At 43.8% G+C, this 16,861-nt stretch overlaps 2 protein-coding genes across 8 annotated transcripts in view; both read left to right on the top strand.

Annotated features, from left to right (window-relative positions):
* xpnpep3 (X-prolyl aminopeptidase 3, mitochondrial) overlaps positions 1-6,134 on the top strand; it is a 41,263-nt gene extending 35,129 nt beyond the window's left edge. The window contains exons 9-10 of one of the 2 annotated variants that reach the window (XM_031576870.2): positions 5,006-5,126; positions 5,757-6,134. In XM_031576870.2, coding sequence (XP_031432730.1) covers positions 5,006-5,126; positions 5,757-5,929 — 294 coding nt within the window. In that variant the 3' untranslated portion in view covers positions 5,930-6,134. Of the gene's footprint in view, positions 1-1,219; positions 3,756-5,005; positions 5,127-5,756 lie in introns of those variants that run through there. The other variant, XM_042708865.1, reaches the window with a different exon arrangement.
* Positions 6,135-6,829: 695 nt separating this feature from the next.
* The window catches only part of ep300b (E1A binding protein p300 b), a 38,010-nt gene continuing 27,978 nt past the window's right edge, over positions 6,830-16,861 (top strand). For all 6 annotated transcript variants that reach the window (XM_031576850.2, XM_031576840.2, XM_031576847.2 and 3 more), the window contains exons 1-8: positions 6,830-8,952; positions 11,447-12,036; positions 13,721-13,885; positions 14,352-14,652; positions 15,024-15,137; positions 15,358-15,600; positions 16,189-16,300; positions 16,582-16,707. In XM_031576850.2, the coding sequence (XP_031432710.1) occupies positions 8,859-8,952; positions 11,447-12,036; positions 13,721-13,885; positions 14,352-14,652; positions 15,024-15,137; positions 15,358-15,600; positions 16,189-16,300; positions 16,582-16,707 (1,745 nt within the window). In that variant the 5' untranslated portion in view covers positions 6,830-8,858. The remainder of the gene's footprint in view (positions 8,953-11,446; positions 12,037-13,720; positions 13,886-14,351; positions 14,653-15,023; positions 15,138-15,357; positions 15,601-16,188; positions 16,301-16,581; positions 16,708-16,861) is intronic.

Genomic DNA, 16,861 nt, shown 5'->3' with positions numbered 1-16,861 from the left:
GAGGTGACCACTCTGTTGATGAACATCAAAGCTTTGACCTTGATGCGGGCAGCCACAGGAAACTAGTGGGTTATATTTAGTAGTTTAATAGTCTATGATCAGCATGATAGATTAACTAGTAGACATCTATTGACTATAGACTATTCATAGGACAACAAATACTTGAATGAGTTGTGCCGGATACTCCAAAAGTTCTGAATGTCACTAAGGTTATAGATTTGTATTATACGGCTCCTCGGAATGCTGCGGAATGTTAATTGATTTATTATTTGAATGGGCCAACGTTCCGAGGTCCAATGTTTCTTTATAATGACGGCTTCAAATAATGAATGACTACTGCCAGTGGCAACGGGTTATATGCTTCTGATTCACATATTTCATATCATTTCGCAAGTAGTTTGTTCAATTCTTGTAATGGAAATGAATTGTAACTTGAACTCAGCAAGTACTCAACACCTGAAAAAGGTACTACTTTTTCTCAGCGGAAGCCACGAAACGACAACAAAATGATTTAAAAAGAGATATTTTGGAGGAGTGTCATCATTTTGGCAAGTAACTGTATAATAAATCCCTTCAGGACGAAACCAGAACAATCCTGTTCGTCTTGTCAGGATTTATTTTCTGATACTGACCGACGGACTATATTCCCTTACAAACTGCATGAGGGGGAGACTGTGCTGTGATATATACTGTATATATATAATATATATGCTGTGATATTGTCTGAGAAGGTTGCCTGGTAATATTTGGTTACTCCACCATCATTCATTTTAGTTTTGCCAAACCAGAGTACCCATCTGATTTGCTTGCTCTCCTCTATCTAGTTTGCAGTCTCTCCTCAGTATTGCAAGATTTACTTCTGTTTACAGTGAATGAATGGTGACCTGTGATTGAGTAGGTTGTACAGTGGGGAAAAGTTTGACCACTTGCAAAGAAATGTGTGATCTATAATTGTAATAGTATAAAATGCAGTTTTTTGGATTTGTTTGTTGATATTCTATTTCTCACTGTTAAAATACACCTACGATTACAATTATAGATCACACATTTCTTTGCAAGTGGCCAAACTTGCTAAATCGGCAGGGGTTCAAATACTTATTTTCCCCACTGTATGTGTATGTTTGAAAATGTACCCAAAAAAAACGTGTTTCCCAATTTTAGGGAAAACCATGCATGTCTTTAACCCAACTCATTTTGCCTTGGTTTGACTGCGTTATAGGTAGAAAAAGACGAGAAAGGAAATAATGACGGTCAGACGGACAGACAGTGATACCCTTGCAGCTGTCCTGAGCCTGATCACTCACGCTTGGGTACTGCCTGTTAGGCACGCACCCCAATACGGATGTGTTATTTGGGAAAGCATGAATAATGCTTTTGTGTACAGATATTTCTGCTTTTTTTGAAAATGTGCGTTATTACTTGGAAATAAAAGTCAGGTCCATCATGACTGACATGGACTTGCATCAACCACTATGTTTTTCTTCAAATCCATTCATATAATTGTGGATGGCCATAAGATAAAAAATATCCATTCTGTTTGCAGCATCAGACTTTGATTTCACTACCTAGTCTTTTCATTTACTAGAAATGATTGAAACGAGGCGGTTATATTCAAACAAAACAACAAACAAACAAACAACAAACAGTAGTTTACCTACCGTGGACAACAGGAAATAGGCCGTAACCCGTTGCAGTCTATTGTAAAAACCAAGGGCTTGGGAGAGGGATTACGCAACACAGAACACCCTTCTATCCACCTAGATGTTCTATATCATTTCTACCAAGAAGAATGGGGGAACAAAACAGTACAGAACAATATATAAAGCTGATACTATCTCACTTGAATTATTTCAGCACAGGAGTTCTTTACCAAGTATATAAAACGTACAGTGTGTGGTATTTGGTGGCATCTATTAGTAGAAATGGAATATAGTATTCATAATTATGTTTTAATTAGTGTATAAATTACCTGTTACTATACCCTTTGTATCTACACAGGGTGCGGACGCTCATCGCTTCCATGTTTCTACAGTAGCCCAGAACAGACAAAACAAAAACACTGCCTTATGTTGTTAGGATATTTTGACGGCCTTGCACTCGCACGTGCCTGTAAAGGGAAGGGTAGTCAGCTGGTTGCAATTAAGAAACCTCGCCATTAGATACCATTTAAAACTGCACACTCTACCTTTAATGTATAGGGGTTGCAGAATATTTTATATTTCATTTGGTTTTAATTTTTTTAATAGACAAATACCTTATTTAGCCTTCAGAAATATACTGCAGCATAGGGGAGACTGGGTAAGATGTGCTGTTTAACTTATGTCATCCTCTAGCCAAGGCAATATGACACAGAAATAAAACGAATGCATGCAACACAAGTTCAGGATGTGTGCCTAACGCAACACAAGTTCAGGATGTGCGCCTAACTCAACACAAGTTCAGGATGTGTGCCTAACGCAACACAAGTTCAGGATGTGTGCCTAACTCTAGCAGTGTGCCTAACGCAACACAAGTTCAGGATGTGTGCCTAACGCAACACAAGTTCAGGATGTGTGCCTAACTCAACACAAGTTCAGGATGTGTGCCTAACTCTAGCAGTGTGTCTTACTCAAATAGACAGCCAAATATGGGCTCAACTTGCCTCATGTTAGGGTTAAGTTGATCCAGCTGACCGGTGAAGTTGAGGCATCTGAGAAAAAAACGATTGTATCAACCAGAAGTATAATTCTAAATGTAATTATTAATAATTACATCCCCTATTCTGCTGATTTTTTTATTGGTGTTCATGAATTGATATCACAACTTATTTGTTTACCGTTCTGAAACCTTAAGATGGTTTGCCAGGTGTCTAATTAAAAAAAAATAGACATGGAAGTCTTGAATTGAATGTATGTTTTTTGGCATAATTGCAAACTTTTTAGGGCTACAAAAATAATCATATACACCAACATGTCGCATAATGTTGTGAATGTCCGTATAATAGCAAACTTTGTAGCCAATCACATAAGCACTAACATAACACATATGGCACTTGACTATGGAGTCACTATGTTTTTATTCTATATTTACGTGGCGTGACCGCTGTTAAAAATCTGCTATAAAAAATAATGTCCGTTATTCATTGTTGGGATATAACACTCATTTAAGCACCAAATATTTGACTGAAATTCATGTAAACGGGTGGTTCGTCTCATCTCAAGGCTCTGGCTCATTTTGCCCCATAGCCACCATTTTGGGAGGGAAAAGTGCTTACTCTAGCAACCCAGACCTACACTTTTGCTAATAATGTTTTTACACACTGCCAGTTCAACATATCTGATCTATAAAATTGAATACATTACTTTTGATGTGAGACTGATTGACCTGATATGACTGATATATTTGTGCTTACCACTTCATCCACACGGTTCTTTCTTCTGGTGAAGGCGAAAATGGAGAATGCAAAATAAATGTAAGGTCCCATTTAGGGCAACATTTTTAGTATGAAAATACTGATAAAATATGTGTATCTTTTGTAAACCGTTTGCAAGCCACTTACTATATACTGATAATTGCAACCATTCATTTGTTTGACATTTATTTTGACAATTTGGCTTTTTGTATTTGCTTTTTGTAAATCCATACCATTCCATAAGTTCACAACAAGTAATTGCTTTAGTCTATCCTTGATGAAAAAACACGTTGGTCTGTCTTTACATTTACATTTAGTCATTTAGCAGACGCTTTTGTCCAAAGCGACTTACAATGGAGAGAACAGTCAAGCTAAGAGCAATAAAGAACATGGTGTAACAATAAATACTACTTTACATAAGAATTAGAAAAACAACGACCTAGAAAAAAGGAAAAAGAAGTGCAGGAATGTAACTGCTGAAGTGCAAGTTAAGCGCTAGTCAAGGTGCCAGTTAGGAAGGGAGGTGCTCTCTGAAGAGTTGGGTCTTCAAAAGCTTCTTGAAGGTAGAGAGGGACGCCCCTGCTCTGGTAGTGCTGGGTAGTTCATTCCACCAACGTGGAGTGTATCACTGACTGGTATATGTTTAAGCGCTAGTCAGGTGCCAGTTAGGAAGGGAGGTGCTCTCTGAAGAGTTGGGTCTTCAAAAGCTTCTTGAAGGTAGCGTCTGTGGTACTGTACTGTACCTGTACGGTACTGTCTGTGATTCCCTGCCCCTACATTAGCTTGTTCTTAGCACTTAATGCTTAGAAATGTTGTGCTCTCTCCTTTTGCGCCATCAAGTATGAGACAAGCAATATGATTGGCCGCTGAACACAATTTTATCACCGCTCCCTCCTTTCCATATTCACTTGTAAACACACCTCCTTATGCCTATTGCCATTGAACGTCTTGTGAAGAGAAATGTTCCCTGTCCCCACCTGCACAATAAGATGCTGGATAATAGGTTTGTTTGCTTTTGAGCAATTGAGACATCCTTAATGTCTGGAAATTCAAGTGACTGCGTGCACTGGAGTAACCTTCTCGGTCGGGTTTAATGAACTATGTTAATTGTTTAAAACATAATCAAATTTAATAGAGCTTCTGGTTCATGTTACAAGTTTAATATTCTCCTGTGCGCACATACACACACACACACAGACAAAACAACCAATGGAAAAACACAAATAAGCCCCAGAACTTTGAAAGATGCCTGAATGTCGTGTATGTCCCATTTATTCGGAGGTTGTGTTGGTTTTGAACAGTGTTTGAGTTTTATAGCAGGAGTTTGCAGAAGTCATACACTGATTTTTCATCAAAAACAGACTGAAGTAAACACCTTGAACGGCCTTATGCATGCATGACTTGAGTCGTATGACAATGACCTAACATGCCCCTTAAGATTTGATTGATAAGGTTTACACAGCAATATACACAACATAGCAAAGTATCCATTATGTTACAGATATTACACCAAAGTATGATGATATTATCCCTGATTTCTGGACATTTGTGATGGCTGTACACAAATGACTCTTAAATATCTGTTATTGTGACATTTTGTCTTAATCTCCTCAGACTGCACGACGCCTCTGTCCCCATCACGTGGGCCACTACCTGGGGATGGACGTCCACGACACGCCTGAGCTGTCACGCTCTCAGCCTCTTCAGCCTGGCATGGCCATCACCATTGAGCCAGGTCGGCATGATTGCTTAAACTGTCACATTTACATTTACATTTTAGTCATTTAGCAGACGCTTTTGTCCAAAGCGACGTACAAGGGAGAGAATAGTCAAGCTACGAGCAATAGAACCTGGTGTAACAATAAATAAATACTACTTTACATAAGAAATATAACAAAATGAAATAAAAAAGGAAAAAAGAAGTGCAGAAATGTAACTGCTGTAAGTGCAAGTTACGCACTAGTCGAAGTGCCAGTTAGGACGGGAAGTGCTCTCTGAAGAGTTGGGTCTTCAAAAGCTTCTTAAAGGTAGAGAGGGACGCCCCTGCTCTGGTAGTGCTGGGTAGTTCATTCCACCAACGTGGAGTGTATCACTGACTGGTATATGTTTATCTATTCATTTTGCAATTCACAAAACTGCTCAGTTTTACTTTGGTGTTTTGATATAGATATCATGACTTTGAGGTGATAGTTACTATCTAGTACTACCAGAGCAGGGGCGTTCTTGACTGTTCTCTCCCTTGTACGTTGCTTTGGACAAAAGCGTCTGCTAAATGACTAAATGTAAATGTACTATATATATTCAGTAATCTAAATTCTGTTCCAGTGTACCCTTTTGCAGTAACAACGTATCTGGCTTCAAATAGGACTGTACATCGGTGAAGATGATGAAAGTTGCCCAAAGCGATATCGAGGACTTGGGGTGCGGATAGAGGATGATGTGGTGATCCAAGAGGAAGGGCCCCCTCTGATCCTGTCTGCAGACACCCCCAAAACCGTTCTTGATGTGGAGAGAACCTGCAGTCAAAAAGATGGTTGAACAGATTGGGTGTTCGAAAAAAACGGAATGCTCCACGTGAATGCGCTGAGAGATGCAGAGGAGCTGGTCACAGTATTGATTTACCTGAGCCCTGGAAAAATCAGAGTGGCATCCTTTTGAAATAGCTGGTGGTGTCACCTGAAAGATGGAACAAAATTGTCAGTGTTTTTTTTGTTCTTTCACAATAAACTGATTCTAGATAATGTTTTAATCTGCAAAACTACAGCCTTTGTTGACAAAAATGTTCTATTAGCCTACTGTACATAGGCCAATCTATTTATGGTCATTTTATTTGTGGAATAACCCAACAAAAGATGGAGCATCCCTATTCTGATCCTTGTTCAGTTGTTCTCACACATTTAGGTTGTCTCCGATTTGTCCTTGCCAAGCGTAGACCTAGGGTATGACATTTACCGAAATGTAAGTGGATGCAATCTCATGTATTTTCATGGTATGAAACATGTTGCACGACTGTCCCTCTTAGCAGCATAGGTAAACTACTGCGACTCCGAGACCGTACGAAACTGTTTTCCGGAAAATCCCGATCGCCAAACCCCCTTTCTAATGTTGCTGTACCTCCAACCCTCCCCCCCGGTACCAGAGGAGTAGAAACAACAAGCCGCCATTTTGTTTGTGCGGAGAGACCGAAAGAGGCAGGAGACCGAGTAAAAGCTTCTGTAGCGCCGTTCCCAGCGACTTGGATAGCCGCCGGGAGGAAAGTGGTGCTATCGTCTCGGTGGAAATAAGACATAACGAAAACCAAAATAGATAAAAACGAAACAAAGAGAGAGAGAAACGGGTTAAACGCTCTCTTGAAAATCCAAGGAAGGGGGTGTTTTTACGGAGCGGAGAGGAGAGGCGGAAGAAGGCAGTACATTTAAACGAAGGAAAGCCTGCGAGGGAGAGGAAAATATAACGTTTAATTTTTACTACATCGCTATCTCTGGTCACAGGGAGGAAAATCCTAATGAAGATAAAACGATGTCTTTAAGTAGCTGCTGGAAGGACTGAGAGTAAAGGATATAACAGAAGAATTGGAAGGTAGAGAAAATAAAAGGATAAACGCGAAGGGGGGGATACAGCATCACAAAGACTCAATGAAAGGTTTTTGAGGAACCAAAATTATTTAGTGGGGCTGAAGCTTCCAACATCTTTTGGATGAGAATTGATCCCCACTTTTATTGTACAGAATATTGGGGCGACCCCCCTCGTTATATCCGATTTTCGTGCGTCGCCGTATTCTCTTTTTCTTGGTTGGGGATTTTTTTCTTAACTTGCGTCGCGAGCCATCGCGGTATACGCAGTGACAGATAAATTATTTTTGCAACATTTATCAACCGGTTAAAATCGCGTACAATCATTCGTTGGATTTTGAAAACAGGCTACTTAATATTTGATCGCGAGACAGCGAGCTTTATACTTCGCAAAAACGTCCGCTGGTAATGAAACTAGCTTAACGACTAATTGGATCAAACTGATATTAATTAGCTCGATGTGCAATTTCGGTAAACGTGGCATTTTTATAAAAATTAACATAGTGGTGATTATCGGGAATGCACATCGCTGTAACTACACAATCAAGGTGGTTGCTTAAAGCAATGATTAGAGATTTTTGATAATATTTCGAAACCAATTTCTTGCATTCTGCCTATGCAGAGGGGCGCCCGATCCAACTTGGATGGACGCATGAACAAATGTTCGACATATCAATAGCTCGTATTCCAGAAATCTGCATAGAAATTGCATTCTGTTTGTGAAACAACAAGTATTAATGCAGTATGCAATTTCTTCATTGCAATGAAGTGTTAACCACCGATACCAGGGCGGCACAGGACAGTTTTTTGTTTTTTTTACATACTTCAGAAGTGATCGGCCAGCCTACTCATACGCGCCATGGTATTATATTTCAGCAGTAATGCACGTGTATGCTATTTATCGCACGAAACAAGACTGTAAACTAAGGTCTGTTAGTTTGATCCGACTATTATTCACTAGATTTGGAAGATTAATGACTACAAAAAGCGAGATAGATAATGCATTGGGAGTCGTGTCATTTTTGTTGTAGGTCGTGGGAGTGCTTAGTGACTTAAAGTTGGAAGACTAGGTTGCAGTCTTGGGCTATTGTACCAACAGTTGACATTTTCTTTTTCAGTTTAAACCCCAGTGTCCGTTCCACAATTGCAAAAGGCGTGATACTTGTTTGCAAGTGAAATTCACTACAATATTCGGTGGTGGAGATTTCGGGAGTTTTTCCACTCACTTTTCACTGGATATCTGGACACACAGAAATACGGATGGTGATGCTGGGAACGAACTGCATTGACTGCAATGGGAACTCGGTGCAAAAGACGGATTTACCCTCTGACGGGATTTTCATTACCATTGCATGAGGCGAACCCCTGAACGTAGATATCGGGGTGCATTTGGGTTGCATTCCTTATCGTGTTTCCCATCTAGCCTCACGCGCTACGACGCCCTAGCTCAGCGCAACAGAACTGAACTCTTGATTTCACCGCCGACTATGGCGGAAAAGACTGATACAGCCATGGAGGATAAGTCTTGGGACAATCTCCCAGTTGCCGAAGAGGCTACGTGAGTTTGTTTGGAGCCTGGATGCATATGTCTTTTACCGACACCACATTCCCTTGTCCTGCTCTACTCGGAACGATCTAATCTAGCTATAACGTTAGATTTTCTTTAATAATCCGAGAGGGGAAGGGGATTGATACACTGGGTCTTGTTTAAAAGCAAATCAAGAGCAAGAACGAGATTGTAGCTACAAGGCTATCCTCCATCTACTCCGCAACGGAGGGGAACAGATTAAAAACGTTTGCAGAACGGAATTGCCCAATTACCCCTGAAGAACTCGAACAAGGGGAACCGTCTGTCCTTTGTGGATACATATTTTTTTGTTATTCGTGAAAAAAATATGGCCGATAATGTTCTGGACTCCGGCCCGCCTTCAGCCAAGAGGCCTAAACTATCCTCACCGGCTCTCTCTGTCTCCGCCAGCGATGGAAATGGTAAATATTTTCTTACATTCTTAAATGCATTGGGGTGTCGTGACACGTTAGACGGTGTTATATTGCATTGTAACAATATTTTCGCATAAGGGGTTCGGTTTATTTACAGTCGCATAAAAGCCAATCAATCATTGGTCAATCGACGATTTAGCTTGATTGTTCAATAATGCTAACTTCCCTTGCTAGCTAGCGAACAATATAGCTTTGCTAGCTTGCTCGCTAACCATTTTGGCTATCTTTTTTAACTGTTGGGTAGGTGGCGTATCATGGGGAAATCAGGCATAACTTGGTTCCAATAGCTACTTCTCGAAATGAGCCAAACGTTATTTTTTGTTAGTAAATGTAGAGCTAAGGTGTTCGCTTGCTAAACATCATGTTCAGGGGGGGGGGGGGGGTTGTCATTTAAATGTTTAAATTATATCTAATCTATCTAGCTAACGTTGCCTAACCCAGCAGTCAAACCTTTTAGGTAACATTAATTAGTTAGCAAACTAGCATAAACAATAATGTTAACTGGGGTTATTATTTCAGTTTACATTAGGTAGATACAGCTATGTAGATAAGTCAGACACCAGTGAACTTGTAACGTTAGTCATTTATGATACCTCCCTAGGTACAATTATTTACGTTAAGTTACCTTGCTGGTTTACTTGCTGGTTGATGCTAGCGGTAGCTGACTAGTTCAGAGTGCAGCCTAGGTTTAGACACACGATAGTTGAATTTAGCTGAACTGATTAAATAACATGTGTGTCTGGAGCAAGCTGTAAAGAAAGTCAGGTAGTTACTTGCGCCTGGCGTTAACATACGGTAACTGGCCAAAATGCAAACTCCTGAAGTCGGCTAATATTAGTAGTGGTGCTTACATGGACGTGTGTGCTAGATACACGTTGGATATGGTTAACCTACATCCAACATCAACGTAATATTACCTATCTGAAAGTCGTTGTTGTTTGATACTTGGATGAAAGCTGACACTCTTGGTGCGAACACAATCAACTTCAGATTGAAATACCTATCCATAGCAAACTAAAGTAAGTTACACATAACGTTAGCTAACTGAGTAGAATAACAAAAACACAATCCATCTAACTAGCCAGGTAACTTGCAAATACTAATGATAGATGAGCCAAGGATTCACCCAATAGTTAAGTAATTGGCGTCCCCTCGGCTTAGTATCTATACCTTAAGGATAATTCATGCTAGTGTTTTGGGTCGTTTAAAAGCATAATATACCATGGGCTTCTTTAGTTATTGATTACATATCAACAAAGACTTGGGTAAGTAGCATAGTGGCCTTGCGTATAGCTACAACGACGTGGCTTGCTATTTAAGAAAGGTGTTTGATGATATTTGGTCCTATTGTAAAATAAGGACTAGTTACTTAAGGTCCTTTACGTTAGATGTGTGTAACAAAATGTTTTGCTCGATTTTGGAGTGCCGCATTATAGCCATTGTAATCATTTGTGTGGCCTAAGTTGTACTATGGTGGCCTAATGCCTACAGTTGTTCAGCTGTAGCTGTTCGTATTTGTTGCATGTTTAAAAACTGTACATTAGTTGGGCTGTTGTAGGCAGAAAATTGTATATCTGAAATGGTAATTGTTTTTAAACGCTGGAAAAATCTTTCAGGAAACATTCTGACTCTAGGCAAGAGTCGTTACAAAGTTTATAAGCCTGACAAGGAGCACTCACCTCGATGTTGTCATGATTCTAATAGTTCCTTAGAACTTGTGAATGGCACAATGTCACTACTTAAAACCCTATTGGAACCCTATTGGTTTTTCCCTTGTCATATCAATTGTTTTGATGTAGATCATTTTAAAACACCCAGGCTCAGTTTCATAATCAATGCATCCTATTTACAGTGTGTGTCAGACTGAACCACTAATGTTCAACACCAATGCAAGAAATCCACTGACTTCTAAGCATGTTAGGTTTACTGTGAGTAAATATCCACTGGAGCCGCAGCCTCTGTCCCTTAGGGATGCCACAGGGATGGGGAGGGCAGTTTTTCTCTCTCCAAGTGTTATCGGTGTTTACCAGCACAGGTGTTTCTTCAGCATGATGGACAATGTCTTTCTATGTGGAGGATTTGTCATCTGCGCCAATCCATTTGTATTTGTATGATCACTTTGAGAAGTTTGAGTCCGGTGGTTTCATGCTGCTGTTTGAGTCATGCTTCACCCGTCTCTAGTGGCTGAAGCTTGTGTGGGAATGTATGGGGCGACAGTGGTACAGGAGGTAGAGAAGTCATTTAGTAATCAGAAGGTTGCTAGTTTGATTCCCTGTCGAAGCGTCCTTGAGCAAGACACTGAGCCCCTAATTGCTCCTGATGTGCAGTGTGCCATCAGTGTAAATGTAAAATGTGTATACATTGTAAGTCGCACATATGTAAGTCGCTTTGGATAAAAGCGTCTGCTAAATGACTAAATCTAAATGTATGGGTGCTGCTGCTTATCCTCTCCACTCTTCGCTCTCCTCACACGCTCATACAGATTTCGGTTCCCTTTTCGACTTGGAGCACGACCTGCCTGATGAGCTCATCAACTCCACGGATCTGGGCTTGCCTAACGGCGGAGACCTCAGCCAGCTCCACACCAGTCTAGGAGGAGGGGGCGGCGGCGGGGCCACGGGGGGCGGCGCTGGCCAGGATGCCGCCGCCAAACACAAGCAGCTCTCGGAGCTCCTGCGTTCCGGGGCACCTCTGCCAACCACCTCTGCCAACGCCGCTGCCTCCATGGGGCTCCTGGGAGGGCTGAATGCCGCCGCCTCGGGCCCCCAGCACTCTTCACAGCAGCAGGCGGGCATGATGCAGCAGCAGGCTGGCATGGTGGGCGGCCTGAACAGGGGCATGATGGGAGCCCAGAAGGGCAACGGCCAGCAGCCTGGCATGATGGGCGGCGTGCAGGTGATGAACGGCTCGCCCAGGATGGGCTACCCGAACCAGGGCATGGGAAACAACAGCAACATGCTGGCAGACACGCTGCAGCAGCAGCAGCAGCAGCAGCAGCAGCAACAGCAGCAGGGTGGGCCACAGATGGGCCATGCTGGCATGCGGCCGCAGCAACCAGGAGCGATGAACAAGGTAAGCGTCCCGCAGGTGCCACACACAAGAGCAGCGAAAGGATGTTAAATGTTAAAAACTGTACATTAGTCGGGCTGTTGTAGGCAGAAAATTGTATATCTGAAATAGTAATTGTTTTTGAACGCTGGAAAAATCTTTCAGGAAACATTCTGACTCTAGGCAAGAGTCGTTACAAAGTTTATAAGCCTGACAAGGGGCACTCACCTCGTTGTTGTACAAGAGCAGCGAAAGGATTTCTCATTTGTTATGCGTATCTGCGTGTGCGAGAGGTACCCGGAAGTCTCTATATTTTTTCCAGTATTACCACCTTGTAGATTCTGAAGTAAATGCATCAGGCTGTGTGTCCATATGAGTCAGAATTGGGCAATATCTTTGGATGATGTCTTAAGAATCCTCTTGGTCAGTTGATGAGTTTAGGGAAGAAAAAAAAAAATGTAAAATACATTTGGCTTATCCAGTTGGTTAGTCAAGATCCAAAAATTCTACTTTGAAGTCACAATGTTTAGTCTGGGTAAAGCTTGAAGCTTTAGCATGCCATTCAGATTAAAAGACAATTCTCAAGACATAAGCAAAATCCTTATTTAATCAGTTGAAAATGTGAAAGAAACAAATTAAAACGCCCTTATATGTGCACATTTTGTATAAGCTTGACTCAAACAGTTGGAGAATCTAAATCGAATTGAGCGCTCATTTTGTTTGTATCGGCACATGTATAGATCCTCTCTGGTCTCCTCTCCCTGAAGAGCATGATCACGTATGATATGATATATCTCATGGCAAGGCACAAACGTGGGCAGAAAGGCTGTTATGGTTTTCCCAAGAGGTTCTGTCCATTTACATTTAGTCATTTAGCAGACGCTTTTGTCCAGAGCGACGTACAAGGGAGAGAACAGTCAAGCTAAGAGCAATAAAAAGCATGGTGTAACAATAAATACTACTTTACATGAGAATTAGAAAACAACGACCTAGAAAAAAGGAAAAAGAAGTGCAGGAATGTAACTGCTGAAGTGCAAGTTAAGTGCTAGTCAGGTGCCAGTTAGGAAGGGAGGTGCTCTCTGAAGAGTTGGGTCTGCAAAAGCTTCTTGAAGGTAGAGAGGGACGCCCCTGCTCTGGTAGTACTAGGCAGTTCGTTCCACCAACGTGGAACTACAAATGAGAATAGTCTGGACTGGATTCTGTCGGGACACTGAGCGTAGCCGCCTGTGGAAGGTGTCCTGTCTGAATTCTGCCCCAGTGCAGACTGTGCTCACGCTCACGCTGCTTCTCCTCCCCGCCACCAAAAGCCTCTGATCGCTTTGCGAGATGAACTTTAAAGTCTTGTCAGCGGCCAAGTTACTGTTCTTCATCATTTATAGGCCAGAGCACTTCACTTCATCAGAATGAAATGCTTTCAGCCTGTTCATTTACGACCATGCTGGGTAGAAACTTGTATGTATGTATGGCTGAATCTTATTTTCAAATTAGCATGAAATTGACTGTCTTGTCAACCGTCTCCTCAAGTCCTGGTTGGAATGGAACATTTCATCTATTCTCGTTTAAGAGTTTTTGTGTCTCCAGGTCTTTTATATTTCCCCAGTTCTCTTCCCATTTCCTGATCTAACTTCCTCCTCCTCCTGTCTCTTTACCCCACCTTTCCTCTCCTCCCTTCTTTCCTCTCCTCCTCCCTTCTTCCTCGTTTCCTCAGATGGGCATGATGCCGAACGCGGGGCCGTATGGTGGACCCTACGGCCAGACTGCCGGTCAGGTGATGGGTGGCGGGCAGCTTCAAAACAAAACGGCGCTGCCCAACAGCCTCGCCCAGTTTAGCATGGACAAGAAGCCCCAGCCCGTGCAGGGAATGGCCGCCATGGTAACGATGTTTCTCACGATCTCTTTACTGATCCAGTGTCGTCCTAGTTCATCTCTGAGTTAGTTCGCCTGCATTCACCATGCTGCATTCTCTGCGTTCCCTTACTGATACTCATATATATCGGGGCGACAGTGGTACAGGAGGTAGAGAAGTCGTTTAGTAATCAGAAGGTTGTTAGTTCAATTCCCTGTCGAAGCGTCCTTGAGCAAGACACTGAACCCCTAATTGCTCCTGATGTGCAGTGTGCCATCAGTGTAAGTGTAAAAATGTGTATACATCCTTGTAAGTCGCTTTGGATAAAAGCGTCTGCTAAATGACTAAATGTAAATATACCCCAAGTCTGTTTATTGTTGTTCACTGTTGCTTAGTTGCAACTCCTCCTCTTCATAGTAAAGTCTTTCTCCAGGTAGCGTTGGACTCCTTTCATTTGTTGTAACTTCTCCTCCTCCTCCTGGTGTTTTTCCAGGCCTCCCAGCAGGCATCAGCAGTTGGGTCTGGAGCGGTGGGTGGTGCAGCGGGCCCTGCCGGTGCCCAGGCGGGCCTGAGCTCTATGGCCTCGGCCCCGGGCGGTGCGGCGCCCCCAACCGCCGACCCGGAGAAGCGCAAACTCATTCAGCAGCAGCTGGTGCTCCTGCTGCACGCGCACAAGTGCCAGCGGCGCGAGCAGGCCAACGGCGAGATGCGCCCGTGCAACCTGCCCCACTGCCGCACCATGAAGAACGTCCTCAACCACATGACCCACTGCCAGGCTGGCAAATCCTGCCAGGGTGAGTACCCGCAGCATGTGGGCGAGAGCCGGAGGCAATATTTTCCCAGGGTTTCCTCCTTTCCTTTCCTTGCGTTCTCTGTCATGTGTCTGTCTGGTTCTACTCGATGTTGTCTGTGTCTGTCTGTCTGTCGTCTGGCTCCTGTGTGATTCTGACTCTGCACTCTGTCGCAGTGCGTCTGTGTTTAGCGTGCTTTTGTGCTTTTCTCCCTGTGGTTTAGCGTCTCCTCTCTCCTCCTCGCACATAGACTCGCGATGCTGATAAACTCTGGTTTCTTTATGCCATGTGGTGTACACTCAAGGAAGCATAAACATATCTATTTCTCTCTCTCTCTCTCTCTCTCTCTCTCTCTGCCCTTTTCCTGCTTTTAGTGGCGCACTGTGCCTCTTCGCGACAGATCATCTCTCACTGGAAGAACTGCACGCGGCACGACTGTCCCGTCTGCCTGCCGCTAAAGAACGCTGGGGACAAGCGGAACCAGCAGTGTGAGTGTCTGCTCAAAGGCTCCCTGATCAAAGTTAAAGATGCTTGGCCTTTTATCAGCCTTCAGAGAATGCACTCTCTCTTTTTTTTGTAACTCTCAGACAGTTGAACATAATACATAAATATGTGAAGTGCTTGTCATTCAGACCCAATGTATTGGTGTTGATGGTCAACTGTGAGTGACACGGACCACCCCCCCCCCCCCCCCCTTCATCTTCACAGCGCTCCTCGGCAGTGCCGGGCTGGGCTTGGGCCTCGGTATGGGCAGCTCGTTAGGGGCAGTACCCGGCGGTCAGCCCAGTACCCCCAACCTCAACCCGCCCAGCCAGATCGACCCGAGCTCCATCGAGCGGGCCTACGCCGCCCTCGGCCTCACCTACCAGGGCAATCAGATGCCCGCCACGCCTCAGCAGTCGTCTCTCCCCGCCCAAGGGCAGGCTGGCGTCCGGCCCCTCAACGCCATGGGTATGTGTGGTGGGGTGGAGGACAGTCACAGTAGCTTAGAAGTTTAGAATAATTCTGTTGTTTAGAAGTTTAGAATAATTCTGTTGTGTAGAAGAAGAAGACTCACAGCACTCATACATACAGCATCCTTCTGTGGTTAACATGGTCTCTCCATGTGTGTGCATTGTTGCGCTCACTCAAGACATTGGAGGTTTTAATGAATGCGGGCGTCCCCCGGATCTGTACGTGCATGACTTGCTCATCTGGGTCTCGTCAGTGCAACAACCCATCTCACCCACCTTCTCTCTTCTCCTCCCCCTCTCTTCTCTCTTCTCTCTTCTCCCCCTCTCTTCTCTCTTCTCTCTTCTCCCCCCTCTCTTCTCTCTTCTCCCTTCTCCCCCCTCTCTTCTCTCTTCTCCCTTCTCCCCCCTCTCTTCTCTCTTCTCTCTTCTCTCTTCTCTCTCCTCTCTTCCTCTCTTCTCTCTTCTCCCCCCTCTCTCCTCCCCCCTCTCTTCTCTCTTCTCACCCCCTCTCTTCTCTCTTCTCTCTTCACCCCCTCTCTTCTCTCTTCTTCTCACCCCTCTCTTCTCTCTTCTTCTCCCCCCCCAGCTGGAGGAAATCCCCTGGGTGTGAACGGTGGCGTGGGGGGCCAGTCCCCCGGCCAGCAGGCCAACCTCCTCCAGGACCCCATGCTGCTGCACAGGAACATGAACTCGCAAAGGTCCGTGCTCTCACCCCCCTCATGCATGTCACACACACTCCTCCGAGAGGCCCTGGACCCTGTCCTGCCAGCGGAGTTCATGCTTTTTACAAACCAGTCCAGGCTCCTGGCCCTTGTTTTTCTTTGCACCTATGTGTAGTGATTTCTAGACGTGTATGGGATTCTTGTGGCGGATCAAGTTGTGTGAAAGATGATTTGGAAAGATTCTCCATTTCGCTTCTGTCGTCAGAGGTTTGATTCAAAGCCTTTGCGAATGACTCACTAACGTTTTGCTCTTGCAGTTTAATGAACGACGTGGGCAACCTGGGGTCCATGCCTATCGCCACGCCACCCTCGGTCGCAGGCATGAGGAAGAGCTGGCATGAGGACATCACCCAGGACCTACGCAACCACCTTGTGCACAAACTGTGAGTCCCGTGTCTGTCTGTCTGTCTGTCTGTCCGCCCACACCTGACCATCGGTGTCCCCCGTAACACCGCTTTAAATCAGGCTGGCTGCTTTGGCATACTTTTTTATAAAAAAATGTATACGCAATAAGTCAGTGCACTCTAGTTCCTCAAC

Source organism: Clupea harengus, chromosome 1, assembly GCF_900700415.2.
Source record: "Clupea harengus chromosome 1, Ch_v2.0.2, whole genome shotgun sequence".
NCBI classification, from domain to species: Eukaryota; Metazoa; Chordata; class Actinopteri; order Clupeiformes; family Clupeidae; genus Clupea; species Clupea harengus.
This window is presented reverse-complemented; position numbering and strand designations above follow the sequence as displayed.